Here is a 20,745-nt window from a genome sequence, read left to right as displayed (position 1 = left end):
TCAGTTATATGAATAACATAATAATTTTTTGTTATTCGAACATTTTAAAAACTAAATGACATACTTATTTACAACCAAAAATAAAATTTATAAAAAAAAAAAAATTAAAATCCATAAAAATATAATAATGTCCTTTACGATTAAAATGTTTAAAAAACTTGTATTTACCAGTATAACTAATCATATTAAACGTATACAGACAACATATATATTAGGGTATTATATGTATTTATATTTTAATATATGTATTTTTAAGCTATTTTTACTCATTTTGTACATTTAAAACATGTCGATTTGTTTATATATTTTAAACGTGATAAAAAAGTCAAAAAGCTGACATTACATCATTGCTACACATGATAAATAAATTAAACTCCGATCTATACACTGTAAACATAAATTTTTCCTTATTAGATATTTATGCCGTACAAAGTACATCATATCATATAATACCGTTTGTGGGCCAATAAATTAAGATTTCTTAAAACAAAAACGTTGCAATAATAATGTTGTACAAGTAATAGTTACACTATTCGTTGTCTAGTGTTGTATTCCATATAACCATGAAATATCACTGTTGAGTTTAACCACAACAATGGTGGTCTTGTTATATAGTTGCGTTAATATAGTAACATTTTGAAAATATTTGCATAAAAACACCACGCATTTATGAAATATGGTACGTGTATCAATGCAAAGTTTATATGTTTATTTATATGAGTAATAAATGATTAACGTTTAAGAGTATATCTTTATGAGATAAACTGATTTATCTAAATAAAATATTATATTGTAAGTTATAATTATATAACCTAAATTGCGTAAAGTGTTTTAGAATTACAATTAATAAACAGTCGTTTTGTTGGATAAAAACCTATGTCTATATACGTTACTAATGTTTCAATGATTCATATTTTAATATTAATATAGGCACATAGCAAATTTAAGTTTATAAATGTATACTATTGTATATAGGTTTTTCAATATTTTCTTGAGCGATTCTGAAAAATATACATAAAAAATATTTGTCATCAATAGTAATATTTGCGTAATGATTTTGGAAAATTTACAGGAAAAAAATGTGACCAAGCACACGTCATTTAAACGACTACATTATAGTATTGTAAAACATATGTCCATTAATAAAATAAATATGTGACGCAAATATTTTATTTCCTTGTATGAGTTTCGTGACGATCACAACTTAATGTCTTAATTTTATCTTTACAAAAATCAAATACGCTATGTTATTGCCATTTTTTTGGTATTTTAGTATTTTTCAGAAATATGTTACGCTATGTAACAAAATACTCCGAAAACCACAACACTTATATAGTTATATCATTACAATGTTTTAAAAATGTTCCTAAACCGTTGCCCGTGTATGAATGGTCGTTATATATTATTATAATATTCTTACGACACAATATGGATGTGCTATTGATGATATTATTAGTTTAACGAGTATGGCTATAGGCTACGTGATATTGACGAATCTCCAAAAATGACTCGCTACAATAGGACCGAGACCGTCATCATAGGTATCGAGTTAAACATTCGTCTGGTCTTCGTCTATTTTTATTTATGGCCGCACCGCCGCAGACGAAGTGCACTCAGACGACCGGCGGCGACGGCTGATGCAATGATAACGACACGCGAGAACGTCAGCCAAAATACGTCCGAACTGTGTCGATCTCGGTACGGGCGGCTTTGCTGTTATACGGTTGAGCAACGATGAATTATTATAATTAATAATATGATATGCATACGAACAAAAGTAAATAACGAAAACAAAAGCGGCGATCACGTGCTGTCCGGTCGATCGACAATCGTGTAATAATAATGATTCAGATAATAATGTTTAGAATTTCTAGTATGCCTAAATGTATTTCGATGATCTCAAAAACTATATTTGCTCGTATCTGAGAAGTGGGAATAAACCCTTCGGGTATTTCCTTAAAAACGCTATGATTTTTGATTTAGTACGATGTATTATAATGTAATATGATCGTTCAACTAGGTACGCTGCTTTAAAATAACAATATTATGAATCCTTGAACTCTGCGTTCCCGATCGTGTGCACACGTTAGCGTTTACGTATTATAATAATATACAATAATATTACGTATTGTGTATTTGCGTTTGTTATATTTCGGCCACGTTTTACATTTCGATCTCACGACGAATCCGACAGAAACGTCCTCCGCCGCCGTCGTCTGGAGCCAGACGAATTGATTATTAATTGCCGCGTTACGCCAAGTCATTTAAAAAAAAAAAAAAAAAACTACATGTAAGTATATAAATGAATTAAAGGTCGGCGGGGAGGCGCCTAAACGGTTTCTGATGTTTTAATTGTATAGAACGACTGAACGCGGCCGATGGTTAATAATATATATATACGCTAAATGTGCAGGATGTGATGTAAATTATTATTATTATTATTATTATTATGCTTGTTGGTGTTTAGTTTATATTTATTTGCTTTATTTTTTTTGTCGAGTATTAATACCGTACACGCAGCTAATATCATACACGTGTTTTCTGTGCACGGCTGTATCGTAATACGACCGCGATGTTCCGGTTTTTCATTTCGTATTATATCGATCGATCGATCAGCCGATGTAGTATTCACCAACACAACGATATAATATTATTACGTCAAGACATTACGATCGTTCTTATCCGCAAAACTGAGGAACACAAAGTAGGTCAAAAAATGGTTTTTTTTTTGCGCGTTGTCTTTTGGTATGCGGTTTACTCTAAGCACTATAGGTATGTGATATACTATTTTGTAAGAATACATGGATTACTCTGCTAGCCGTGTAGTACCTATACATAATAACCACAGGTAACCGTAATAAAGACTTATCGACACGGTCGATGATGATGATGATGATGATGATAATAATAACAATAACATAATATCAGTATTTACCTAAATTTTAAGGTATATTATAATTACATTTCTACGGTATACCGCGCGGTATAAGACCATCAAAGAGTCCATACCACGTGTACAAATAGGTATCGTTGTAGTTACCTCAGTGTGTTTAAAATGATAAATCTTAGCAACCCGTGTTATGATAGGTGGTAGGTTTTATAGATTATTACTTCTTCGATCTTATAACATGATGTAATGCATATGCGCAGGTGTAGGGTACACCTCGCATAAAGGACAGCAATTTTTCAAGCGATTGCCCAACGATATTTTGGTACCAATATTTACAATAAGTGTATCTACGGCACCGCCTAATTTTCTTTTCACTACATATAAATAAACACATATAACAAATAAATACCTATACCTACTATTTACGACGACGCAATTATTTTGACGCGCGCAATAATAAGCTTTTTGTCTTTTGTTATTTTGATAAAACGCACATACTACAGAATAATAAAACCGTATGAATAGTTTGTAAATAATATTGTTAGAGTGAAATCGTGGAAATATACGAAAAATACGCGAAGTATTGTCTCGAAGCGAGAACTGTTATTTCACGAATACGTTATCATTATCACGGTATCAGCTATACGGATAAGCACACGTTTAAGCTATCTACAGCTAATTATAATGTTGTCATCGATAACCTATTTCAAATGCATAATAATTAATATTCAAACGATTAGGATATCAAAACAACGCGAACAACAGGAATGACAGTTTGATTAGCGGTCGTGTTGTCGCATATACGTGAAATCGTCAATCGAAAATCCATAACATTATATTATTATTTACCGACAAAATACGATTCCAACAATTGCGTAACGAATTATCGCCGAAGACTCTTTGAAGTGAAATAAGCACGTAATGTTATTTGTTCAAATGATTAGTGTAAATAACAATATAAATTCGTTGACTTTGGAAAAAAAAAGTTCAGACTTTTAAAATGTTTAAAATAAATTAAAATATAACCATAAAAATGATTGAACTGCGCATCTATTGATCTTGGATTGGAGTCGGGAAGTATCAGTTTCTCAGTAGAGAACGAGATTGTTATAATTCTTAAAACAAAAAAAAATCAAAGCCATGAAAACATTTAATGTACTTATTATTATTTATTGTTAGATGGGTAAAATAGTGATATCTGTAGAAATGTTAGAAGTGTTAAAATTTTCAAGTTATATTTTTAAATTGTGTTACTAAGTTTCATTAATGGTTTTAATTAGTGAATTGTACAACGAACTGTATCTGACGGTATTTAACTAATATATATAAACAAAATGTGTAGGTTTTTGAATCTCGAAAAAAAAAAGTTAAAAATGATAAAACTTTTTCATCCCGAGCCGACGGATTGTTGAACTCGACGAGTAAAAGATTATACGTTTTCTACGGTTTTATCCTACACGCGGTTGCTCAAAAAACAACACAGAAGCGTATGATACGTACCTAATTATCTATATAATACTCTACTGCGCGTCATGATCCGTAAAATATGTACAAAAGTCTGGTCGGATTGGAACAGTGTACGGTACGTCCTGTAGATATATAGATGAGTAAATAAAATTACATACATAGATACACACATGACCGGTTTTGTGGTGCGTAGCAGCAGGCTGATTAGCGAATACCAAGAAATTTATACATAGTGAAAAAAATTCTCTAACCATAAACGTATAATTATTTTATACTTTCAGTCACACATACCAATTTATTTATTATTATTATTTTTCTTTTTTGGAACATTTTTTACTGCGCAATTGTACAGGCAGTTGGTAAGCACTTGGTATAGGTAAGACGTAGTTTTGCACTCGAAACGAAAACAGCTTTCTGTCGACCCCAACACGACAATCATCACCGCGGTGACCGGTGTATGTGCGTTTGATTTTCGCAATTTAATGTTATGTTATGTTGTTAAGATCAATCAACGCAACGCGCGTCGTGATGGCTTAACATAACGTCGTACCGTATACACGTCTTATAATAATTATAATAATTACGTTTATCGCGTTTATAAGTACCTGCAACTGATATTGTAACGATATTTTGACACTGTAATTTTATTAGTTGTATGAATATATTATAACGTTAATCGTAATACACGTAATAATAAAACGAGATTACAGGCGCTACACGTCATTGATTTGTTGATATTATAAGATATTTCAGTTTTGCTATTTTCGCGATCGATGTGAATCCGATTCCGGAAAAATATAATATTTGTCACGTTATAAATAGGTTAGGTCGATATTTTATCAATAATATTATGTGGCTATATTATATTCGTATTTACTTAGTAAATATTACTGACGGTACATGGATATCGATGCAATTTTCAGTAAAATGTATATAATCTCACATCGCATAATGGCAAATCAGAACAATTATATCAGACACACGTGCGTATATCTATTATATTATGTATTTAGGTTATTAAACAATATTTGCGTATGTACGGCTTACTTCACCTCCACACTCGTTACGGACATTGATCTGCCCACGTTAAACCGCGTTGAGATAATCTACATATTTATAATAGATTAATGATCGCAATGAATTTTTCGTCTTTACGTGTTATTGTGAAATAAAATTCCTTAGCTCCCTTTAAAAATTCCTAAGTTTATATACATACGCTGCTCGCTGTATGTAGGTAACTCGTATCCAAGTTTTGTTGACTCTGGTTGAAGGCCATAAGAATATGTACTGAATATAGAGATGTCCTCGAGCCTTGACGAATTCAACCTATTTATTTCATACGATCGACTAATACAAGTATACGATCTTAATATACACGAGTTTGGTGTAGGTGAACATATTTAAAAGTGCACACTGCATTATATTATAAATTATTTTATCGACAGCCATGCAAATACTGAACGACGTTGTTAAAAGTTGAAGCGATATAAAAATTATTGTTTCACATCAGAATTTGAATAAAATAAAATAACTAGACAATATTGTTTTTTGACATTCAATTAAAATAAAGCTCATTAAAATATTATGTAATATCTATCGTTCAAACAATTTCATAAAAATTAAAAAAAAAAAATTAACTTCTATTTATCTATTTTACCACTGATGGAATGCATTATTGTAATAATCTCAGTCGTAAAAGTTGTTCGTCGAGTTCCGACTTCCAACGTCTTAGCTCACCTGATTTCATGCTTGGTTCTTATTCAAATTCTAATTGTTTATTTTTCAACATCAGCTTTTACTTTTAGACAATATTATATTATAATATCGTAGTAATATAGCGAATAACATTAATAACATTAAAATTTTATGTACAAATAGGTAACAACAAAAAATTTGGGAATGTTGTTGACGCGAGAATCGATGGTCATCATTGGATGCACTAAGACATCCTAAATAATGGTAACGTACTGCAATATCGTGCATACAACGAGAAACATAAAACAAAATACTCAAATTTAATGTGTCGATAACTTGAACGATACAATAATATGCGTGTGTTGTCATTTTTCGAGACCTTGAGCTCCTACTATTACAAGCCGTACCTATAATGGTATTGCGACAAACAATTTATCACGTCTCGTCAATATAACGTATAATATGTCAAAAATATAAACAACACCGACCACGCGCAAACCGAAAACTGTATTATTATAATAATATGATATAATATGGACCGGGCGAAGATTATCATCGTCGAACAAATCGAACTATTTGCCGGTACTGCAGTGTCCGGGCGAAAAATATACGTACAAAAATAATGCAATGCATTAGAAACAGCTAGAGTACCTGGATATGAAATTTATAAAAAAAAAAATTGGAAAAACGGCGTTTAGTAATGCCCTGCATACGCGATAAGATGAACAAATATTACAAACTATAAAGACGAACGAATTTACAGAAAAATAATTATGTGTTACGCATAATGTATGATTACAATTAGTACAATGAACTGAAATTCAGGTCTAAAACAATATAATATCTCTCTACCGTTGTTGACTGGCATAACTACATTCGCCAATGCCGTAATTGGTATAGGGGCATTAAACAATGTTTGTTACAGTTTCAAGTCGCTGTACCAGTGCGCATTGTGTTGTACAATTTACATGTACGAAACTTATCTATGTGTGACAATGACCGTGGATACGATAAATTGCAGATGAGCCTATTGATTTGATCATTATACATTATAAATGATAATATTACACATATAAAACAATGTACGTTAACTATTAAGCAAATCGGTACCAGATTAGAGTGTGTAATAGCTTCGTTATTCAACTCTCTTGCTATAGGGTGACTTATACGTGAATTTCGTTTTAGCACACAAAAATTTAATTTTTTTGCTTATATAATATAGGGTTGCAATTGATTGCAAAAATAGAATTCAGTTAAAATTTTATGCTCAACCGATTTTAAATTAAAATTGCAGGATTGCTCAAAATATATCAGAAAAGTTTAATTAACTGGTCGTTGAACTATTTTCAAAAAATATATCAAGTGCTAAATCTAATAGCGTAATTGCTACATAATGCGAACAGCGCAACTCGATCAAATCATTCGATTAGTTATTATTGACTATTGTATAATATGCACATTATAATTTTAGACTACATAATATTATTATAATCTTTATTATAACTGAATGTCGTTATCTATCGTGTTATATAAACATTACAAACACATTGATTGTGTAAATTAAAAACGATTAAATAAAAAATCCTAACGTTATAAAATTCGTATTGTAAGGTTCTATATATTATAATATTCAATATATCATATCATTTATACTTCTGCGATAATCGATTGCGATGTCGTGTTTATTATACCGAATGTGCAGTATTCGCGGAACTATATTTTTAAATATTTTTTAAATAGATCGTTGATATTTTTTTAGATGATCAATAACGCACAGGTATAATACAAAATTTGAATAACATTGTGTTTATATTATCAATGAATCGATTCTGCGAATCGCTATGACAATGACAAAATTATAGCTTTCAGCTGACCAACAACAACCTGAACAAATATAACTACAATTGTTTAAGTCCGATTGCAATCAACGCAATCACGCTATCATAAACTGTAAGTTGTAAATAATTTTAAGTTTATTGTCTGGTACATTTGGATCAAAGTGGATGTGCAAACGTAGAGTAGTTCCACATCATTTACTTTGGCCATATCTTCGAATCGATGAATTTCCTAATTAAAAAAATCAACTTACAAATTGAGTTCTATACTATATTACCCGGTGTATTTGAACATATAGTCGGGAAGAGACTACTAACTTTTCACGCACGTCATAGAATGAACATATCTTATCATTACATTTTACTCAAACTATACCAAAAATTTAATTTAGAAATTGAATGTTTACATATAAAATAATTCATTTATTACGTATATATTTACTTTTGGTTTATCTTACCTACTCGTAGAAAAAATATATATGATATGTGATGATGATTAATAAATAATGAGATTTTAGTAATCAATATTGTCGTTTTTTGGATTTTATTAAATCTGAAAAAGTTGGCTTAAATTGTCCTACAAAAAACAATCGGACACTGGAATCATAACATATTGAATTTCAACGGTACGATTTCTAATATTTTCGATTAATGCGGTTTCATTTCAATTAAATATATCAGCAAATATAGTCTGGTGATCTTTACACTTTACCGTATTGTTATACACTCGTTTATCACGATACCTGTATGGCTGTATGTTATTCAAGTAGATATAACAACGTTACGTGAATTCCTAATAACGATCATATAATTTTGCGTATAATATTTAATAATATTAATATAAACCATATAATCGTAGGCTATACATTATTATATTATAACAATAATAATTATTACTATATTATATATTATTACCACGGCGAGAAATAAAATATATATAGTTAGCCGACGAATTGAATCTTAGAACATTATTTTTATCTAAGTCATGAAGACTAGAGTTACACGTTTGGCAAGCATGCGCTATCGCATTCCAAAAAGTTCATGTTATTATAATATATTATTATCATTTGGCGCCCGAGTGATTGACCCTGGCCCGAAACTTTTCTGGTCCTGAGCGGATATATAGCGATATAGACTCGATATTATAATATACTAACACTACCTATTCGATTATCACGTTTACACTGAATGTCCTAAACACATGATATGTTTTCATATTGTACATTATACGTCGTCGTTATAGATTCTAAAAACTCCCGGCCGATCACCAGCTGTTTCCGCTATGCCGCGGAGAAAAATGTCTGTGCTCTAGCTGCCAGTCCCTGCTCACGTCCGACAATTCTTGGCTGGGAAAAACGAATAAGGCGGCGGTAATATTATTGTAAGCTGTGGTACAACTATTAAACAATAACATGAGCTAAAATGTTTACATTTTTCACAAAAGCCAATGAAATGCTTTAATATGGATTAAATCGGTCTTGTTTATTATATGCGTACGTAATTATGTCGAGTTGCTTGTTGTTCGTTTAAAGAAGTGTTAAACCTAATTAGTCGATTATACAATACGACATACTCTCATATAGTTGTGCCCGCCATAATTTATAACATTATTGTGTACAATATGATTAAGTGGGTGGTGAAGGAGCAATTATTTAATTTCATAACAAATAGGTACCTGCGCAATTGCGACGCGCGAACGATAACGGGCGTATTTAATTATCGGTGATAACAATAATAATAATAATAATATACTACACGTCTACACAAACGTGTTATCTCGTAAAACAAACGTGTATATTATGTACAGATAAAAACATCAATTCGAGATTAATCACAAACGGCGAGCGAGGTATGAGTAGGCGAAGACAACCGCGATTTTAACTGTCGACGACGGAAACTGTAAGAAAAAAGCGTTTCGTATTATTTACCTACCGTTATATTTAACCGATTGTGGTTTAGGGTTGTTTTTTCTGTTAACGTTTTAACACTGCGCGTGATGGTGATTTTCTATACAATGTGTTGTTAACTGGTATTTAAGCACTGCTTTTTTTCACTTGTGCCTATACATAAAATAAAATCGTAAAATTTATTATCGTACACCTCGTTTTTAATTGCTAATCAATTTTTTTTTAAGGTCAGACGATGACCTGCCGCATAGCGGACTTGCTGTGGTAATGTTTATTTATTTACGTTGATAAAAATAAAAATAACAGATGAAGCGATAAAAATACGAATACATTATTATGTACAACTATTGACTATTATTTTAAAATTTAAAATTAATATTAACTCGATTAGAATTGGCTCTCATCCGATATTTTTCATCAAATATTATAGATTTTACAAGGCTATATTATTCTTTAAGAACGCGATTGAATTATGATAATCTACGCAACGTTTTTACACAGAAATTTACTTGGTTTTTATTTTTAATAAAACAATTATTTCTATTAACAATCTTACATATTATATAATAACGTTGAATTATGAATAATATAATAATATCTAGGTCAAAATAAAATACAATACCGTTGTCGAAAGTATTAACGATCTACCCATAATACATACGTTAATAATAAATCACCTTATAATAAAAATAATTGTTATTACTTACGTATTACTAACTGTTGCCTATTAAGCCACAAAAAAATGTTTAGCTAAATAATAATTGCAATCGTTTATTAATTATTATGCAATTAATTATATTTAAAAAAAAAACAAAACAAATTTTTGCTTCTGCTTCTTATAAACTGTAATTATATAATAATTTGGTTTATATTTTTAAATATATCTTATAATAAATTAATAACTAACATCGTATAAATATATTACATTCTATTATTAGATTTAAAATACCTGTTTTTTTTTTAAGAGCGACGACAATATAATATGTATTATAATTTATAATGGCTTTAACTATTAACTGTTAAGTATTTAATAATTGCATCAAATAAAAGAAAACCGTATAAGTATATTTTTAAACAATAATTATTCATATTATAATTATTATGCAGGTAATTGTTACAAATAACTAGAATGGAACTAGATTTTTCACCTACATAATCGTTTGAAAAGTTGAACAAACCTGAATTTTGTGTTATGGCTTTTTTTTATGTAACAACATTATATTATGCTAATATATATTTAAGCGTTAATGTTGCGACAATACGAATTTTGGTCTGATTGATGTATTTCAGTCTCCTCAGTATAATAGTAATTATTAACCTCATTGAATTGGCCGTACATTAAATTAATTGCCCAAATATAATGTAATATTATTTATATTATATAGTAAAAATCGCATTGACCGATAGATTGTAAAAAAAATATATACATATATAATACACATAACACATGTGTATTTGTGTAAAACAGTTAAATTATTTTAAAATATTAATTATAAATTAAATTGAAAATAATACATAAATACATTTTACATTTCGTTAAAAAATTAATAATTGTATGGTTTTTTTATTTTTTTATACATAAAATATATTAATTTTCTATTTTATTTTTAATTTGATATAACATGTTTTTAATCATACCACAGAATAGAATAATGATCATACCAGCAAAGTTAAAAATATTATTATTATTATTGTCACATTAACAGATAACAACTCTTATTAATAAATACGTATTAATTAATTTTATTATATTAGAAAATGTTACATTAAATAGTTATATTTACAAATAATTAATATATTTGGAAATTTAATTAAGACTTAAGATTTTTTTTTCATATTAACCAATCACGTACTAACGGTTTCTACTAGGTATGTATAATGTGTATACTGTGTATATATTATCATATTATATTCTACCAATGAAAAGAGGCATACCACTATACGATCTATACGGTACTTATCAAAAAAATGTTGATATACTTATCTAATTTGTTATGAAATAGAAATAAATAAATTGTGCTCAGCATTTTAAGATTATATTCAATCTATTGCGCTACCATTCTACCAAATAGGTAACCGAGAGAAAATTAACGGTCAAACTGCAGCGATGTAAACGCATCAATCATTCGTTGTCGTTCTATCAAACACTGGCGGCTGACCTACGTGTTTTGGTGCGTGAACAACAATAACTATAACAGTCAAAATTATCACATAAAATAATGTAACAAATTATATGGTAACTATAACTTCAACGATATATACGCGAACTTTGTAGCGTTTTTCGCAGGGAGTCTAACGGCTAAAGGCTAAAGATAGTAAATTTAATTATAATTTATATAGATACATTTGATAAAAATTGCTTATTAGTCATTAGTTAATTTCTCGTTAGTCCTTTTATTTCACATAATAATTATACTTGGTCGTGTAACAAATATCTTTGTTTCTAGTTCCTTAAAATTTTGGTTTGAAATTGTTTACGGGTTACTCGGTTTTACAACGCGAACTCAAACTCGTTTTGACCCCTTGGTGTTTCGTATTATAATATCAGATATCTCACGATAAACCATTTTACTATTTAGTACGAGAAACGGGAAATAATCAGATCACGCGTTCGGAAATCCTTATACGACAACTACAAACTGTTTTTGGCAATCACACAAGCGCCGCAGCTGGTATTCATACTCGTATATTTATGCAAGAACGGCCGTGGCAATACAACTCTTTCAAGATCATTCGTGCATATAAATATTATACAATATTTTATAAAGTAAAGTCACTGACGGCAGTACATCTTTAGTGGTTATACTTAAATCTCGAATGATATTGATAAGGTTGTATTATTATTACGTATACTATCATCATTATCATCATTGTATGGTTTATGCTGAAAACAGGAGAATGGAGGAACTGGAATGTTTCGATTTCGAAATTTAGAACAATTAGGAAAACAATTTATTTTATCTGTTATTATTACTATAACTTTGACGACAGCGAGAAAATCTGTAACGCTATGATTATGACTATACTAATAAACTACGACAATGGCATTTTACAAAGAAGAAATAACATACGATGTTTTTATTAGGTCAGCGTCCCAGTTTATTCTCTAAATACGTACGTATAATACAATTAGCAAACCGCTGGCAGATATGATTATGCCGGTTATTTCTTCTCTCACATAATATTATATTTTAAAAATGAATGAAAATTATGATTAGTTTAAAAAAAAAATCGTAGTTTATGAAAAATATCTTGGCAATCTATTTGATTTGCTTCAAGTATCACTTAGAATACTAACATATTATTATCATTAAGTTTAAAACATATTTATACTGGTGACATAAAATCTGAACAGTGAACATATTATATGCGATTGACGATGAACATGATATTGTTATGCAATATTACAGTAGAAAATTTTAGCGAGATAGCGAGATAGGTATAAGATTAACTATGGCGAAAATTAAATGTACATATAGTTTCAAGGCAATGCGCTAAAGTTTAAGAGGAATTAGTGTCAATTTCGGCTATTGCATCATGCGTAATCGTTCAAAGTGCATCAATAGTAAGTTATTAAGACGAAAGAAACGAAATTTCGTCTAAAAATAATTTCGAAAACTCAACCTAATAAACGAGTTACTCTATATTTTTATTTTCGAATAATGTACATCAAGTACAAAAAACACAATAGGTATTAAATAATATTATTATGTTTAAAAATTAAAAATTCAACGTTTAGCAAATTTAAAATCCGAACAAAAAGTTTACCTTCGAAACATACGCGAATAAATTACGCTCAAGTTATACGTGAATATTTGAACAAGTGTTCAAGTACAATAATATATCCAGTTGTGACTAATTGGATAATTGGATACACCCCATGACACAACGTTTTAATTTTCTTTCGGAGAAACGCATACAGTCAATATTCTAAGGAAACTGAATATCAGAACGACAATAAATTACGCGAAAACGAGTAAAAATACGAATAAATTACGTGACTAATATTTTTATAATAAAACGATTGGCGAGGAAATGGCTTACTGTGGATCCTTATCCCGTGACTGCTCTCGTATCTATCACTTGAGTCGTTCCGTTTTATTTTGTTTTTTTTTTTTTTCAATAATCTCCATAAAAATATGCAGACCACGGATTCGCTTTAAAATTTATCAAATTCTCTGGCTGACCAATTTCAGAAGCGCTCTAAATCACAATAATATTGGATTTTAAATACGCGAATTTCGACCTTTCCGAATAACGCCACTATGTGAGACGTATGCAAGACGCGCGCGTATAATTTTCTATAGAATTTCGTTACCAACCACTGTCACGGTCTTCAACGGATATCAACTATTTGTTTTTATCGTTGTTATTATTGAACGTGTATATATACACTATAACTATGTGAATATAATAATATTGTATAATATAGCTCATTTTTATCATCATACCGTTAAAAAAAAAAAAATTATTGCAATCGTTTGTCGTAATACCGTTTTCCAATGTCCAGAGAGTCAGACTTGCCGACTTGGGTTACCCGTACAATTATATAATAAAAATATTATAACTTATTGAGGTTTACTCGTCGGCCTAGGGCGAGGTTTTTCAAATGAATGAATATATTGTGTTGTGCACATCGTGATTTTATATCATGGTCAACGTAATCGCTTTGGTTTTTTTACAATTATCGCCAAATCACAGTTTTTTTTTTTTTTTTATTTTGTAAAAAGTGACGCGAATAACGCTTGTATTATACTATATAGTATTATAATACTACTCGGTCATTAAAATGTATACTACACACAATAGCTGCCGTCGCAGGTCGTAATTTCATTAATAATGACAAGCAAAACGATACGCACTAAAAAAAAAATATATATAAAACAAACACCCGACGTCTGATATAGTATAATAGTCGACTGGAGTGTTTTACTGAAATCCCACATACTATGATATTATTTTATTACGCATTAGAGATTCGATTTTTTTTTCCCTATACGAATAACGTCGAGTCGCCAGATAATCATTGCCCTTAATAGATATTCACGTATTATTATTCGCAGATGCTGTGTTTTTATATTGTGTGTTTATTATAGTCGTGTGTTATTGTTTGTTATGGTGAATTATAGTGCGTATAATACCTATACACTGGCCATACTGCTTAAAGAAAAATTATAGCGATTAGCGACACAATATTTTATATTATTTCAGATTTTAAATACTATATGTTCTGAAAATTAAACGTTTGTTAGCAGTTTTGATTAAAATATTAAAATTAATTGTTATTTTAATATATTTTACACGTCTTGTCAAATAATTACATCAGAGTATTGTTTTTAATTGTTTTGTAAAAGTTAAATGTGTGATGTAAGTATTATGAACACAGTTATATGAGGGCGGCTTCATCCCCTTCCCTCCCACAAGATTTCAAGGAGATTTACAAGATCTTATAAAGGATTCTCTATTTGATCCTCTCCAATATTATATTAAACATATTATAAACAATTATCGGCTTACCCCTTCCCCGCAAAAAACATAATTCCAAAGTATATCGATGTAGTATTTAATGATGAGCGTTTTTAAATAAAAATATTTTACATACTCACAACTTGCTTAAAAATTAAAATATCGTAAAAAAACCAACGAGGGAACATAGATTATATTTTCATCTTTAAATTTGATGGTCAATTTACTCTAATATTTAAGCTGAACACACAAATTTGGTACTACTAAACGAAAATTTGCTATGTTATACGTTCGTAAGACGGAGACGACATAGGAGGGGGTGGCGTCCTCTTAAAGGTGAATAGTATAGCATCGGACAGGTTTCTGAAATTGTGGTATCGTTTGATTTCGATCGTCCGTCCGTTTATTAATTCAACAAACTTCGTCTGTTTACTGATCAATTAACCTACAATATAAGTATCTACGTAATCACTAGTCTTGCTGTAGCAGAGTACTGCTCAAGGTGATTTCTGCCCGTCCTTGCAGACTTTACACGTTATAAATAATAACGTTTAATGCCAAGAAAACGTTTTTATTCACGGCCATTCAAATAGTTGTACCTTAAATAATAGTATATAGATAAAAGTAAATGAATATAATAAACACATAGTAATATCTTAATATTATATCTACTTATCGCTACTTATTCGATCGCTATATTAAGAGAAGATGACGGCCAAGCTTTGTTGGTGCATGTTTGGTTTCTCTGCGCAAATTTGTCTCCGAGAAAATATAAACTAAACAAGCGTCTAATTGATCCAGTTACGGAAATAATGAGCATGTGCCGTGGAATCGACCAAATCGTATTTTACTTTAAAATAGAGAGAAATATTTTATAACCCTCATTGATCTCAGTTTTTTAATATTTTACTTTAGAACAAATGTATTCTAAAAAGACAAGTTTAAGCTGTTTATACAAATTACTGTATAATATTATTTTTCTTTCATATAAAAAAAAAGAAGTTAATTAGCAATATCCGACAATTATACGAGGCTTGACAATTTTTTTCTGTTAAGTGGTTGTTGTTAAAACACTGAATACCATCATTATAAAACTCCTCTCTCCGTAAATAGGTATCGGACAGCAAATAAGTGGTAAGTGATAACTGTTGTCTATCTACACAGAATTTATATAATACGCATTTTTCGAAGTATATTTTTTATAACAATTTATTCAATCGTAGTTAACTTATCCTATGATTTTGAGTGATTTTTGTACAATTTATTATTATTGTAGTACATATTGAAAATACAAAATATCATGATTAATTATTATATTATTCTGTTTGTCGGATGTATTTATATTGATAGTCATCAAAAATTACCTTTGATTAATTCTGAATTAGTTCTATTTGGATACAACCTACTTGCTCTAATGTAGATTATAATTTCAGACGCAAACATTACATGTAACGATATATGGATGTGGGTTGGGGTAGATATAAGTAGGTTATACGTGTTTACTAGCCGACGCGTCGTATTATATAGCATCGGAGTGTAAATGTGTATTCGATGAAAACGCTAATCATATACACCTACAAGATTTATTTTGCAAAAATTATCTAGCTTAAAATATAATATCATACATACTTTCAAGGGTATAAAAAATACCATTAAACTGTATAATTTTGTTTTGGACAAAACCCATACAGATGACGACAACGTAAATTCCAACGACTGATCGAATAATTTGTCCTTATACAATGTGTGCTATAGGAGACGCTTATTCGCTTGAAAAAATATGTTAATTAAAACAAATTACTGAACGTATTTCACTGTATGCTGTGAATGTTTGACGTAAAGAAAAATACGGCTTTGATCTCTTGTACATATCACATAGACAATCAAAACGAAACATTCGCGAATACGATTACTGACGTTTTAATAATATAGATACTCGTTTTTGGCAACAAAATAATTTTGAAATTGTGCGTGAATGATAAATTATTTCTCAATAAATTTACTTTTAACAGGTAAATGTTATTTTTCGATAAATTAGAAACGTATTTTTTGTTTACGAACAAACAACCATGTTTTCGCTAAATCTGAACATACCTGAATCTGTTAATCTGTCGAGAATGTATCGCTAAAACATATTTCAGTAGATCTTTATTATTTAATCAAACATATTATTTCTATCTGATACGATATGTACAAAATATTGTGTAACAAAATATGTCTACAAATATTCCGCAAGAAAATGTATATTATAGAGAATTTTCTCGTTAAAAACGTTTTTAATTTCACGCGCAATATTCACGAATCGCAATTATTTAAAAAAAAAAAAAACTCCATCACATATTATATAATTATTACGTATGCATGGTAATTTACTCTGAATAACTAGAGAACACGACTTGGCCGAGTATCCGCTTCAAACAATGCATATAAAGCTTAAGGGGTATTAAAATAATTATTATTTATTATACTATTCTGGTATATTATATATTACAATATACATAATATACAGACATATGTAGCGATTAAAAATCAAAATCATGTAATAAACAATTCGAATGAATTGGAAAATAAATATCCATAATTTCTGTCAAATAATCATTTATTAAATATTATTTAAAATACTACTGGTGTTTTTTACACAACAGTTTTATCGGAAAATATAAGTGTTTTTTGTCGAATCATTATCTAAATATTATACAATATTATATTATATTTATATTGTTAATAATTTTGTTACGCATTCGCCATATTATGATTTTAATGCTAAGTAATTCATATTTATTTAACCATTGAAGATTAAATATTGCGAACAACACTCCTGTATGTCAGAATCAATGGTTCATTAAACTGAGTATTACTATAATACGACGGTGTATAATTTGTTTATCTTGTTTCGTATGTGTTTCTGACCACTAACAATAATATTAGGCACACTATTATAAACAACTTATGCTCACAAATGTATCTATATCTAATCTGTACATAATCCTACATCTTGACTTGTACGATATAAAATATAAGAAATATAGTAATTTTTTTTTGTTTTTTGTAATACACGAATTGACGCCTATAATTATTATACTATGTGACGTATGAAATAACAACTCAATCAAGTCGTAAGAAAATGTTTTGTTTAATATCAATCACGAATAGTGTAAAAAAAAATTTTTAAGCTTGAAAATTTAAAAGCTTTTACGTTTTCTCGATTACAAACTTAATCTTATAATACGTCTATGTTATCAGTCTACTTCTAATTCAAAACGTTTGAAATAATAAAATAATTTTTTTTTTCAAAAATAGTCCTATTATACATAAAAACAAGGTATGAAATACTTTAAAAAAATAGTTGATCTGTCAATTATTATATGAACTTTATAAAATAATACTTTGGTATACATTCTAGTACGAACATACATAATTAGTTTGTTAACATAAAAAAAAAAATGATTGATTTAAGCCGTCGTTATTTTTACTATGAGCACAAAGTATAAAATAAAACAAACACAATCAAAAGAAAAAATAATTAATACGTTACAAAAAAATGAAGACTGATATATATATATACATATACATACATCTTAAAATTAGAATTGTTGTTTCCTCCACAAGCATATGCTTTTGGAGACAATCATTTAAATGTTTTTTTTACTTGTATTATGTGTGTTAATTTTTTTCTTAAATGCAATAAAGTTATTATTGTTATTATATAAAAAAAAAATTAAATGACCAATAGAGTAATCGGATTTATCGATTTTTACGCTGATCTTTATTATTATAATATTGCAAACAACGTTCTAAAATATTTGAAATATTGTTTACCCAACATTAACTTTGACGATACTTGTAATTTTATTGAAAATTCGTACTCGACTCTTATCGGTAATGTATGTATATAGTCGAAAATAAATACAGTTAATCTTTAATACTTGATGTATTATATACAATGCACACACACACATATACACACACACACGCATACATATACATATATATATATATATAGAGAGAGAGATGTATGACATATTTACACACAACTCACGAGTAAATAATATGTCAACAGTTTGAATTATTTGAATTCGTTCAATATATTATTTATATTAAAAAAAAAAAAGAAAAAAGGCTGGTAATGTACTTTTTATAAAATCATATTGTAATGTATAGTGTATAAGTTAAGAATATAATATAAAAGAAATCAGACATGGATCCAGAAATCTGAAATGGTTCCCCCCGGCTAAATTTTTTTTCAAAAAAAAATTGTAATTTTAGTGCATAATATACGTAGATTATAATTCACACAATATTAGAAATACTATTTGATAGCAATATTATTTATGTTCAAATTCATGGGTTTTAAAACTTATATACTATTTATTTTAAAAATAAATATATTATATTATATACAATTTATAAGGGTGAGGGGATCTAAGTGCTATCAGTTTGCGATTAAAAGTGAACGACTTATTTAATTTTTATTCAATTTTTTTGAAACAAAATCTCTACCATGTGGCAAAGTCATACGATTTATGGTACTTCCTTAGTTTCCTAATTAATTTCTTATCGACGACTTTTCTTAAGGATTTTCTCTATGTCTCTAACCTACGGCCAAGATAATTTATGTTTTGAAAATAATATACTTAAAAAAATGTTGGCCTATGATGCTAAAACATATTCAGATTTGGTTCGCTGTAAAACAAGATTAAAGACCCTCGAGCTATTGAATAAGGTTTGATAATTTTTAGGATTGACAATAGGTTATTTTTCAGTACACAATATATCGTCGAGTTTCCGGTGACTAATGTAGTACGATGCAACACATAAGTTATATGTATATCTACACTTCTACAGTGAAATCTCTTCTAACGGATACTTCCGAATCGTGTTCGGAGTGTTCGGTACTTGGACGTTTTACTATAGGTACACGCGATTCCAAAATCGTGTTTCTCGATATTCGATTGTAATAAAATTTACGTTTATCATATTATTATATTCATATCTAATTGTATATACATACCGAGTTCCACCAAGAGCCGTCCATGACGTCGTCGTCGTCGATCCGGCGCGTAGATCACAATTGGTCGGATCTACCGTTTTCACGGTCAGATGTTATGACAGCGAACTGAAGATGGCGATACGACTTCCTGCCGGTCGATTCGCGAGAACACTTATGTAATCGGCGGGATCTTGCGGCACTCGACGGACGGCTATTTTTTTTTATTTATTTTTTTTTTGATTCCAAAACGAATTTATATCGGTTAAATTTTTTACGGTGTCTACAGTCGACGATCGATCAAAGTAGATGTCGGCGCACCTTTATATCGCCGTGTTTGTTGTAGTTTTAGATTCGGATGTTGGACAGCCCGTGGTTTAAATAATAATTATTATTTGACTATGATTATTCGTTTAGGGGTTTTGGGATTTATTTTTCCTATGATGACGTCCGTGATCGTCGTCGTCGTCGTTAACCGCGGGTAGACCGCGCGCGCGT

General features: G+C 29.4%; 1 protein-coding gene across 1 annotated transcript in view; it reads right to left on the bottom strand.

The window, feature by feature from the left end:
* Nucleotides 1-20,745, bottom strand: part of LOC113555047 (cationic amino acid transporter 3-like) — a 29,289-nt gene extending 8,544 nt beyond the window's left edge. The window contains exon 1 of the mRNA XM_026959346.1: nt 20,272-20,745. Within this exon, the coding sequence (XP_026815147.1) occupies nt 20,272-20,295 (24 nt within the window). The 5' untranslated portion in view covers nt 20,296-20,745. The remainder of the gene's footprint in view (nt 1-20,271) is intronic.

This window comes from Rhopalosiphum maidis, chromosome 2, assembly GCF_003676215.2.
Source record: "Rhopalosiphum maidis isolate BTI-1 chromosome 2, ASM367621v3, whole genome shotgun sequence".
Classification (NCBI taxonomy): domain Eukaryota; kingdom Metazoa; phylum Arthropoda; class Insecta; order Hemiptera; family Aphididae; genus Rhopalosiphum; species Rhopalosiphum maidis.
The sequence above is the reverse complement of the archived record's forward strand: the minus strand, read 5'-3'. Positions and strand labels throughout refer to the sequence as shown.